This window comes from Podarcis filfolensis (genome assembly GCF_964270895.1).
Source record: "Podarcis filfolensis genome assembly, chromosome: 6".
Classification (NCBI taxonomy): Eukaryota; Metazoa; Chordata; class Lepidosauria; order Squamata; family Lacertidae; genus Podarcis; species Podarcis filfolensis.
Genome location: NC_139609.1, coordinates 49,505,255 through 49,517,654, shown reverse-complemented (window position 1 = coordinate 49,517,654; position 12,400 = coordinate 49,505,255). Strand labels below are relative to the sequence as shown.

The window sequence follows — 12,400 nt, the reverse complement described above, 5'->3', positions numbered from 1 at the left end:
TTCAAGAAACAGGGCTTGAAGAAGTCACATGGTTAACACCCTGAGTAGACCAGCCATTGTCCTAACAAGGGAGGTGACTCCTTTTTTTAATTATGAACTGTTACTGGCTCTGCACGGAGAGGGAGGGATAGGGAGGGAGGTAGCAGGGAATGACAATATGAATAAATTGTTCCATTATTTCAGGGATGGCCAACCAAGGGATAGTGGATTAGAGGGATTTTATCTAGCCTTGGTGGACCTCACCATCTTGAATCAATATGTGGCACATTTTTGCCAAAATATTAAATCTTAACCAAAGCTGCTCTCAAAAGCAGTGGAAAATGAATAATGTGATTGGAGAGTTACACACTTTAATTATATATTTATTTTTGTGCCTGAGCAAATGTGTTCCACAACTGAAAAGTACTAATTGTGGTGCTGATTTTATGGTAGAGCCTGATCAACCTTGAAGGAAGCAGATTCTTCAGCAAAATTAACTTCCAGCCTCTACACTATGGCCCAGGGCCAGGGCCAGTGTGGCCCCTATCAACGCAGATTGGCCATGCATTCATTTGCCAATGTACTTTTCTATACTTCAACTTCTCATTTTCTGACTAACCGTATCTCCTGCTGTTGAGTTGGTAGGAAGGTGATAGTCCTTGCAATCCTTCTAAAGTGAGATCTGTAATCTGGAGTGGGGGCGGGGGGCGGGAATGAAAGAGACTACTGTTTCAGTCCCTTGGAAGTTCCTCACAGAAAAAGCAAAACTCTGTCCTTTAGAACTGAGCTGTATCCATTCATCATATCATCTAGAGGTTGCCTTCTGATGTGGCTCAGGTGGAAACTGGCCGGGGCAGGAGGAACACTGTTTGCTAACGATAGCCTGACCACTGTTGTCAGTGTGCTGATAACCTCTGGGTTGGATTACTGTAATATTCTTGAGGTTAGTCTGGAAGCTGTAGCTGGTATAAAATGTGGTGCCTTGACGGCTTGCTGGGACAGAATATCACCAACATGCTACCCTGCTGTTGGAAGAATTCCACTGGCTGCTAAATAGCTGTACGGCTTGTTTTGATGCATAAAGTCCTATACAGTTTGGGACCAGGATACCTGAAAGATCATCTCACCCCTTATATATCCAGTCAATCACTGCGCTCTGTAAGTGATGGCCTCCTGCTTATACTGTACCATATTAACAGAAGGTCCATTCTGCATAATAAAGGAACTGAGCCTTTAGTGTTGTGGCACACACCCTTTGGAATTCCCACCCCTTAAATATTAGGTGCATTCTCTGTTGTATTGTGCCTATGAAAGACTTATCTCTTCCAACAAGCCTTTTATTGGTGCATGTGTGTGTGTGTGTTTTCCTGGATGCCATTCATTAATTTATTCGTTCATTCATTCATTTTCTATACCACCCTTCAACCGAGGATCATAGGACACTTTACGATATAAAAGCACAAAGATACACAACGTAACAAAAGCAATACCCCCCCCCCCCCCGTCCCAGTTTAAAAGACCATAGATTGTTTAATTAGCTAAAGGCCTGGGAGAAGAGGAATGTTTTTGCCTGGTGCCGAAAGATATGTAGCAAAGGTGCCAGGTGAGACTCCCTGGGGAAAGCATTCCACAATCAGGGAGCCACATTTGGGACAATCCCAGCATAGATTTTAAGTCACAAAATATGCAACAAAGTAAAACATGAGAAATATAGACTTTTAGACCTTTAAAATAGATACTTTATAGTGATTTCTAAAATATCCCTTTTTAAAGTTTCTTTCCAAAGTTTCCTTCTTCCCTCAGCATAGGAAAAGACCACGTTTTGTAAGTTAAAAAATGGTTTACTTACAAACTCTACAAAGGTCAGATTCATGTTATTCAGAAATAGTTGCACATGCAGTAAAACATAGCTTACTTACAAAGTGTTGAAAGTTCCTAAATTATTCGTATAGAAACTCAAAAGAGAGAGAGCGCTGTGTGGACTGAGCTGGAACAACTGGCTCAAACTTCTTCATATACTGAGGTTCGCAGGTAGACTGGGGGGAAAGAAAGGTTTGATTACCTAGTTCCTTCTGAGGTGAGGGGAAGTGGACATAGCTAAGCCTGGCAGGTCAGCTTACTGTATGATATTAACCGCTTCATGCATTAATTAGACTTCAGCACATTGGTTATATGAGGATGGTTATCCCACACCTTTTAGGTAGAGAATTTTCCCAGTCTCTACTTCAATTGGAATTGTTTGTAAGATGCATTTATTGTTTTATTACTTGTTTACTACCCTAGGCTCCTTTGGGATGAATTTATATTTAATAATAATAATAATAATAATAATAATAATAATAATATCATCACCATTTGTACTGTTGAAAAAGCAGACAGGTCTTCCTTTTGCATTGTGCAGCATTGCTGGATGCCTGCCATTCAGGGATGTTCCCTGGATCTCAAACAATCATTACTATTGTGACCTGCAACTGAACTAAGAGACAGATGTCCCTGACTGAGTAGGCCAGTGTAGTAATGTGCTACCTTATCCCTCATGCCACCAACTTGGGTCTATTTAATTTTCTCTTTGATTTTAATACAGATTTATTGAAAGTTTCAGTTATCAAAACAAACTGCAATGGCAAATTGGTGTTCGTCTGCAGCCCTACAAGCACCTATAAACCTGCCATGGCATGAAATAAATGGCACTATATTGGAGGTCAGTTATTGCAATAGTAATCCTCCTGGGATTTCCACTGTGCAGTTTAATATTTTTCTTATTACCCTCTTTCTTCATTGCTATTTATGTCTTTCTCTTTACATTCAGAGTAACATGCTGCTGTCCACCTCAATAGGCAGAAAGTCACCTCAAATAAACCTGTGAGCGATGCACAACCAGAAATCCCCAGAAAATCTGTCTAAGAGAGGCCTCATGACACCAGGGACAACCTTTTTAAAAAATATTCCGGCTGGGCCCACTGCTTGTTTTTCAGCGATACCTCCAAAAGCTCTCTTTTCTGTTCTTTCTCTTTCCTTCACAGCAGAAGTTGGTCCTTTCAGGTAGTGTTGTCTCAAGTTCTGTTAGGACAGCAGGAGGTGCTAAGTAGTGCCCAGGCCTGAGGAGAGGTGCTGCAGGTGGGGAAGGGTCTGCTAAGTTGAATACCAACATGACTTTCACAACCAAAAGACAAACAGAACCACACAGCAACAACTGGAACAACAACCACAACAGCAGCAGCAGCAGGAGCTGTGCTGCAACCGGAGACAAGATTAAGGCCTAGGCAGCCTTCTCCACAGGAGACCCTCAAGGTAACATTGGAGCCAGTCTGGATGTGCTTCCTTTCTATCACCATGATGTGGAGAGGAGGGGTGGAAAGGAAGGAATTATACTTGGCTGCCATGCCAGCACAAAGAAAGCACACCCTCATGAACCTCACTCCTGTCCACCCCCCCCAACCAACCACACTTGCAGTGGGCACTATTATTTCCATGTGGCTGCCTTTGGGATTTCACAGATTGCTATCCAATAGATGCTGATTATATGAAGGAATCCCTGTGTTGCTGAGAGGCCAAACTCACCCTCTTTCCCCATATGGCACCTCAGAAAGGAACCAAGACTCCCCTACCACCGCTTCCCGTGAAGGAACCAAGGAACTGTGCACTCTGATTTCCGGAAAGGCCTCCCTTAGGACTGTGTCTAGTGTTTATTCTCAGGGATGCTCAGATAGGGGTTGCCTTCTCTGAACACTAGGGGTCGCTCAGCAGGTCTCTTCCTGCATTTCTCACAGGCTCTGCTTCTGGGCCTAGTCACCCTTGCTGCAGGGGCCTTTCCTACAACAGGGTGGTGGTCAGACAGAAATTGAGAACTTCAAACATTTACACACGTGGAAGCTACTACTGCAGGAAACAGGTTTGGCTCAGCTCAGGCAAACTCCTATCACGGACTGGGGAAGGAGCGACAACCCACTCTGGGTGGCAATGGCCAGCCCAGCGCATGAACACTCTCAGGGAAACATTAGCTGTGGGATAAACAAAGGGTTGTGGGGAGACAGGCATCTAGCAGGAGGGAGGTCCACGGCAACAGGGAGCAGCAGGGCAGAGTGGGATAAGGTGCAGACCTGGACAGGTGCCCTGAGCTGAGGGAGGAGAGGAGGGCAGGCAGCAAGCAGGAGGGAATGCGTCATCAGTAGGGGGCAGGGCATGTGAGTCAGAGGGGCAAAGAGGCCAGGAGGGGGTTTGACAGTCTATTAAGGCCAGGCTTGGTAGCTTTATGTCCCAAAGTATTTCCTGGCATTACTATCCTGCAGTACCAAGGGGTGCAAAGCTACTTCTCTCTCGTCTCCCCTTCAGGTGCCCTGGTCTGAGAGACTCCTGCCCAGCCAGGCTGACATCCATGGGCAGCTACCACACCAGCACCTCATTGTGTTGTATGGCACATGCTACCTTTGCTGCCATTTTCGGGGAGTGTGCCATGTCCCCCCCCCATATGATTGAGGCAGTGGAGCTGCATTTTCAACGTTCACAATGCACACTTGATCACTATATGTGCTGAGCAGTGAGCCTGGCTGTAGCATGCATTGTGCTCTGGCACATCCATCAGATAAGTGCCTCAGCAGGCAGCCATGGACAGTGGGACGGAGAAGACAATGGTCAGTGACATCCCACATGCCTTGTCAGCCAAGCCGGGGGCAGGGCGGGCAAAAGCCAATGGTAGGCAAGGCCAAAGTCAAAAAGCAGGTGGAGGAATGCTGGTGATTCCTACCTTGGAACACTAAGCTACATTCCAGCCATGCAAAAAGTCAGAGTTTTCCACATACACATCTCTCCATCAAGGCAAGCAAGAGATGTTGTCATAGTTCAAGAACACATGCCAGCCAGGCAAAAATGCTTGGTGTGGGGCAGGGCCAGTGAGGGGTGTAGCTTGATCAGAGGGGTTATGGCATGGGAAGAGGATGTGGACTAGGAGAGTCCCAAAGGCCAGATAGAGATGCCTGGGGAGCTACATTCAGCCCCCAGCCAGATGTCCCCCCCCCAATAATATGTTTTTCTCCAGTTTAAAAGTCAATAACTTAAATAAGTTATTGGTTAAAAGTCAATAACTTTTAAACTGTAACTACACTGGATTGCCCTAATTCAGGGGCTGTCCTGCATACATCATTCAGAATTACCAGCTCAGCAGTTCCAGCTTCAGACTGGAGCATCTGAGGCTTTGTTATATCATTAGGGGTTTATTCTATTGCAACAGTGGCATGTGCAGCTGTGCCTATGAGGACAGAGTCTTGGAGGAAATACACTGTTCTATACAGCCAGATGATTCACCTTTGCACATAAAGAAGTTTTGTTTTTACAGCTCTTGTTAAAGACATTTTCTCATCACGGCACCAGACATATTAAAGCCCACAATAAATTACACTCCCGCCCACCTAGAGCTCAAGCACACTGTTAGTTAAAGTTTCCTACCCAAACTTCATTTGCCTGCTTGTTGACACTGGGGTGTTCTAATGGTTTGATGAATACTGCATTTTTCATATCTATAGATGCTATGGATTGGTTATATCTATACTGAGCACAATTTTGAGGTCAGGGTGAGAGCTAGGGTCAAGTTGGACGTATGATTTTGGCTTTGTTTGGGTTTTATGTTTGATGCACAACAAAGCAAATGATCCCTGAGATAAACTCATTCTCAGAAAACCCTCTAGAGAAAAGGTCTATGCTACAATTTTTTGAGGTCACTTGTCAGTTGTTTATCCACTGTACACCTTCTGTTTGTTTCACAGAATCACTGCTGAAGCTGTACATCTTTGTGATGGTGCCCTTACAGGAATGCAAGGCAAGAAGACTACACGGAATGGAAAAGGCAACAGAAGGATGCAGAGGATACTGGAAAAGTAGAGCTGAGCGACCATCATTGTGAGCCAAACTTAATTTCCCATAGTCCCACATAAATTAGGGGTGGGAATGTTAGAAATGTCGATCCTATGTGAACCAGGTCAAATTAAATCACATTTCCAGGCTAGGGAAATTACTTTTGCCTGCAGCAATAGAGAATGGCACACAGCACAAATTAAGGCAAAGAGCCTAGTGCCCCTGGGCTGGCTGCACTTGTATCCACTTAATGCACAACGGATGGAATCTGTAATTAGTGCATTGCAATGGATCCATGTGGGACACTTGCTGACTGTCTGGTAGAAGGTTACTTTGGCAAGGGAACTGGAAATGGGATCTGTCACAAATCTCTTTCTAGTTCGGAACTAAGCCCACCCTGGATCCATAAAGAGGTATGCTCTTTCAATCTCTCTTGATGTCCCAGGCAGGATTGCAAAGGGTCTGTGAAAGACTCCTGTTGGAAATTGTGGAGAGATGCTTTCAGCTAGTATGGACCATCCTAAGCCAGATGGATCAATGGCAGCTTCCTATATTCTTCTTGTTGGGAGGCTACCAGCAGGGCTGACCCAATACATTTTAGCACCTGAGGCAAACCATAAAATAGTGCTCCCCACCTCTGTCCAGGGAAGAAGGGGTGAGTGAAGATGTGCATCAGGAGCAAGGGGGCAGAATAAAGACCTACATCAGGAACAAGGCTGGTAGGAGACCAGCAGCACTTCCCCAGAGACTGATATAGAGGCAGCATTGTGGGGGCTGCCGAAGAGGCGACAGATCCAGCCCCCACGGAGCATGCTGCAGCTGTCGTTGCCACCACAACAGCAACAGCAGGTGATGCATTCCTTGGAAGCTGGATCTGCTGCCCCTGTGAATCCTGCCACCTGAAGCATTTGCCTCACCTTGCCTCATGGATGGGCTGACCCTGGTAGTCAGGATCAAACCATTAGGCAGGGCTTAAGAACTAATCAGTAAGATAAAAAATCAAAGTGCAAAAGAGCATGTTGGTCAGACAAAGTTCCATGGAGAGAGGTAACCCTCTTAATACTCTTTCCTCCTGAGAAAGAGCCAATGGCCAGCTTTGGCATAGTAATTCAGGAAAATTATTGCCTGAGAAGATGTAGTGATAGTGCTCACAGCATTACGACTATCACTTTACTCAGAAGCCATAGTGATGCAATTTGCAACATAGGACAATTGTCAGCATTTCCTGATATGCTACCACCAACCAATGTTTAGGGTGATCTTCAGTGGCATGCTAAGAGTCAATTGTCAGTTTACTATAAATTGACATGGCTGAAAGTCACATGGACAGAATTTCCCCATGGTTAGATAAATATAATCTATTGAGAATTAATGTGTTTTGGATAGTTGGGTGCATCCACAAGCTTCTTTCCCCCATGGCTGCCACAGATTATTGTCAGAATCAGCATTGAGAGTACTTGGAGATTTGTATGAGCTCATTAATGTTAACTTAGTGCTTTTGCATAATCTAGCACAGATCAGATGCTTTAGCCTTCACTGGGTTGTCGTTCCCATTTGTTTAAAAATGACAAATCATACTCACTCTCCAAAACAAATCACAATAATTCCTTTATTGAAGCACTTCTTTGTTCTCCTTGAAATGTTCCCATGATGCCTATATAAAAATGGACAAAGACTGGGTGGCAGGTCAAAAGGGATCACTGATCACTTGTATTGCTCCACTCTTTCCTCAGATTAACTGTAATTTTTTTACCATTTGCTTTTCTTCTCCTGTATTTAGGCTTTGAGAAGGGCTATATTTCATACTCTGTAGGTTGTCTGATGCAATCATCCCCAGGTCTGTGGCTGGGATTCCTGAAGGATTATAGCTTTGCTTAAAAGTAATATTTTTATTTCCTTTGTGCTTTTCAAGCCCTTAGAGTTACGCCATAGTTGGGTTTCGAACAATTCTGTACCATATGGAAGAGTAAACATGAACTTGTTCCTCTTAAGGCTGTGTTTCTCAAACGTTTTGAACTTGGCCCCCTTTCTAAAACTACTGCACCTTCTGCCAGCACCAACCATCTGCTGAGCGCACAGATATCCTTGCATGCATTCTGCTGCAGTGCATGGAGATATATGTATCAAGAAGGAAGGATATTAAATATTACTTCTGTTACTCAGTTGGTAGAGCATAAAACTCTTAATCTCAGGGTTGTGGGTTCAAGCCCCAAGTTGGGCAAAAGATTCCTGCATTGCAGGGGTTTGAGCTATATGACCCTCATGTTGTTGTTGTTTAGTCGTTTAGTCGTGTCCGACTCTTCGTGACCCTATGGACCAGAGCATGCCAGGCACTCCTGTCTTCCACTGCCTCCCGCAGTTTGGTCAAACTCATGCTGGTAGCTTTGAGAACACTGTCCAACCATCTCATCCTCTGTCATCTCCTTCTCCTTGTGCCCTCAATCTTTCCCAACATCAGGGTCTTTTCCAGGGAGTCTTCTCTTCTCATGAGGTGGCCAAAGTATTGGAGCCTCAGCTTCACGATCTTTCCTTCCAGTGAGCACTCAGGGCTGATTTCCTTAAGAATGGATAGGTTTGGTCTTCTTGCAGTCCATGGGACTCTCAAGAGTCTCCTCCAGCACCATAATTCAAAAGCATCAATTCTTCGGCGATAGCCTTCTTTATGGTCCAGCTCTCACTTCCATACATCACTGCTGGGAAAACCATAGCTTTAGGCCCCTTCCAACTCTACAATGCTGTGAATCTATTACCCTTTGCCTGCTCCATCTAGACAGACAGATGACAGAGGTGTAATTTAGGGAGTCCAGGAAATTTAATTTCCCACCTGTATTTCAGGCAACATATGTTTATTATGTACTCAGAAGTTCTTATATCTCTGGCCCATTTACTCGTTCCACACTTGGACAAGACCTGATTGTATCTGATTAAATGGATCTAGGTGCTAGATTTGTATGTTTGTATTGCAAAGAGCTCCAAACTGGCTGTGAAGAGCTCCAAAATAACAAATGAGCTTCACTGTGAAAAATTATGCGAGACACAAAGGAGCAAAAAATCCTTACTTCAAATATATAATGAAGAGGTTCAAACTGGAAGTAACTGACCAGAAAGGGATTTTGGGGTCAGGGTGGACAGTTCCATTAAAATGTCAACCCAGTGTGCAGCAGCTGTGAAAATCAAATTTATTAGGGATCATTAGGAATGGGTTAAAAATAAATACTGTATACAAATCTATAGTGTAACCAAGCTTGGAATATTAGTTGCCATGCTTAAAAATGATATTGTAAAGCTGGGAAAGGTGCAGAAAGGGGGGGGTGGCAAAGTGATCAGGGAATTGGAACAACTTGCAAAGAAGAAAGGTTACAAAGCTTGGGGCTAATTAGTTTAGGGGTAAAGGTAACTAAGGGAGGGTATGTTATAAATGTATTAAGGCTTTGCATAATGTGGGGAAAGTGCTCAGAGATGTGTTTTTCTATTTGTCCATAATACTAGAATCCAGAATAAAGAAATTAATGGAATCAGTTCAATAATCTGGAATGAAGTGAGATTCAGGACAATCAAAACACCATACTTTTTCAGACAGCCCATAGTTAAAACTATGGAATTTGCTACCACAACATATGGTGAACATAAAAGGGGAATTAGATAAATTCATGGAGGATAAGGCCATCAATTGCTATTAATCATGATGTCTATGTAACACTTCCAGGATCAGAGGCAGTAGGCCCCTGAGTACCAGTTGAAGGAAGATGATGGCCTCACAGAGTAGTTGCATCCTACTTTTCAACTTCCACTGGGGCACCTGGTGGAGAAACAGGATGCTGAATTCAAAGGGTCTTTGGTCTGATTTAGTAGGGCTCTTTTTTACATTCTTAGATTCACCAGCTTCTCTGGAAAAAAATGCTAAAAAAATAAATAGTGACAATTATTTTTTTAAAGGAACCCCAGAGAAATCTCTTTAATTACACCTTTTTGCATGTAATCTTTAATATCTACATGAGTGGGCTTTCAGATCTTGATAGTCTTTCTTCACCACCACTTCATCCCTGAATTATGAATTCATCACTGACAGGCAGGCTTTGTGGGGCTGGCATAGAGGAGAGAGGAGGAGGAGGAAATAACAGGGCTTGCTTGGTTTCACATATTGATCTGAAAGGCTGAAACTGAAAAACTAATTCCTCCTGGATTCCTATCCACCCAGAGCAGAAGTGGTTTCATTGAGTTGAAGGCTTGGATTCTTATTGTATTACAAAAGATCAGAGACCGACAGAGTATCATGAACGGTCCTTGTTTCAGTATGCTAGGTTTAGATACCATCTGTTATTTTTTGGGATTTAGACTAGGCAACCCTAATTCCTAAATTCTGATTCTTTCCAGCAGAGGGCATGGGGCAAACACACTATTTTAGCGGGTAGTGATCTTTAAAAGCCTGTCCAAAAAACAGGGCTTAATATGAGCTAATGTTCTCTAAAGGTGGGTCCCATAATTTGTTTTCCATCTGGAGCTCAGCCCTGGACATGTGCATTTGCATCCTGCTAAAAAAGAAGTAGCAGCTCCTGGCTTCTGCTTGCACTGATATTTCCAACAGTCCAACACAAATCATGTTTACTTGAAACACCCATCTCATTGATTTAAGTGGAATTGGCTTTGAATTAAATATGCTTAGAATTACTAGTCTTAAAGAGATACAGAACAGAAAATCCCTATATTACATATCACTTTCCAAGCAGGTATTTTTATACTGTTAGATAACTTCCTTAGCTAGAAAATAAGTTAATCTACTACAGTGTCTACATTAAAACAGGCTAATCAGTGTGAAGTTAATGCCAGATACTGGATCCATATCACAACTAGACTGCTTTCATGTGTAGGTGTGCCAAGACCCAGTTGACATAACCACCTTGATGTAGCAGTGCAGCCACTACAAATTACCATCTCCAGCGTATTGGCCAATCTTGTGACTTCTTCAGCATGTGTTGACATGGTGACTCTGTACACATCTTAAAGTATTTTATGTAATATACAGTCTGTGGTCTTTTCATGTGTCAGAGCATTCCCTACTTTAGGGAGAAAATTACAGCTCCTGGGGGCTTCACCACCTTATCAAAATGGTTGTGGGAATCAGCCTGTACCTGAATGCTTTCCAGTTCCTTATTTCTCTCCAGAAACAAACAGCAGAGCCAGGAGTTCAGGAGAAAGCTCTGCTTTGTTTACAGCTTCAGCCTGAAGTAGTTGCTTGGCTGTAGTAGTTGCTTTGCCTATAAAGGGAAGAAGAACTAGTCATAGTCTGCCGGTCAGTCTGGGGGGCTATGTCAGGGAAATGGGGGTTATTTGGATTCAAAGTCTTCTCTGTTCCACCCCAGCATCAGAGCCAAACCCATGCTTTTTTCCATTTGAGTCAAAGCCTGGCAGGCCTCAGCTGTCCCCTTTTCACCCCTACCATCCTCAGACCATGCCACCATGATGAGGTTTCCAACCATTGACCTCCTCTTGTTTGTAATTACCTTTTGGTTTAAATGTTTAAAATGAAAACATAAAACAAGAATAGCAAAGTTAACAAGATACAATATCAAAGTGCACACAGCAGTGTTGGCTACAGTGCCTCAAGATGTCACATTTCAAGTCAATAGGTAAATTACAATAAAATATAGTTATAAGCCAGAGTGGACTGAAATTACAGAGGGTTATCTTTAAGCAGAGTCTAACCTTTGAATATAACTTATTCACAGTGTTATCTGACCTGATGGATATGATATAAAGAGCTACTATATTACATCAGATTTATCTCTCTTAGCAATGCTGCTAATTACTCAGTTTTGATATGCCAGTCATTCTGATAATGCCATATCCCAAAATTCTGTCTAGCTGACCTTTCATGGTGAACCCTGTTGTCTTCCAGTATTAACCTCCTTATCTGACTGTGGAAAGGGGGTTCCATGGTATCCTAAGACCCCTCAGCTGCCCTCACATACAGCAGAGAATTGCTCCCTTCATCTGTAATGGTACTATTTTACTGTAAGATGCATACCTAATTAAAAAGGAAAAACTCCTGCCTGTAAAAGCAACAACTTTGAACAACTTTGATTCTGGCAAGGGTGACTGAGGCAAAAAACATAGCTCTGCTCTGCAAGTGAAACCTAAGCTCCAGCAAGTTCCAAGAGAGGTCTTCAATGATCAAACTAAATCCACGTTTAATTGTATGCCTGAAAATAATAACCTTGTGTTTAAACATGTGGAACATAAACTCTATATACAAAACCTTTTGATCCTTCCAGCCATAAGTGCTGGCTCCCTGGGTGCCCGAGCACCTACAAAATTCTCCATGAAGGGACTGGGCACCCACAAATTTCGGCTCCAGGACCATGCACGCTTCATGGCACCCACAGATCTGAGCACCCATGGTCATGGGGCCAAGCTGGCACTCCTGCTTCTAGCTGATGACCTGTTGTTTCTTACCATATTGACCCAAATATAAGCCGCACCCGAATATAAGTTGCACCTTTAAAATTGGGGGGGGGATACAAAAAAGAAAAAATACCCGAATTTAAGCCTCTCCATTCCTCTCTGCTCTTGGCTG

At 43.3% G+C, this 12,400-nt stretch overlaps 2 protein-coding genes across 2 annotated transcripts in view; one reads left to right on the top strand and one right to left on the bottom strand.

The window, feature by feature from the left end:
• Window positions 1-3,647, bottom strand: part of ERI3 (ERI1 exoribonuclease family member 3) — a 211,312-nt gene extending 207,665 nt beyond the window's left edge. The window contains exon 1 of the mRNA XM_083619979.1: window positions 3,541-3,647. Within this exon, the coding sequence (XP_083476105.1) occupies window positions 3,541-3,553 (13 nt within the window). The 5' untranslated portion in view covers window positions 3,554-3,647. The remainder of the gene's footprint in view (window positions 1-3,540) is intronic.
• Window positions 3,648-3,743: 96 nt separating this feature from the next.
• RNF220 (ring finger protein 220) overlaps window positions 3,744-12,400 on the top strand; it is a 341,456-nt gene continuing 332,799 nt past the window's right edge. Inside the window, exons 1-2 of the mRNA XM_083619867.1 lie at window positions 3,744-3,871; window positions 5,739-5,871. The gene's annotated coding sequence lies outside the window, so the exon portion shown is untranslated. The remainder of the gene's footprint in view (window positions 3,872-5,738; window positions 5,872-12,400) is intronic.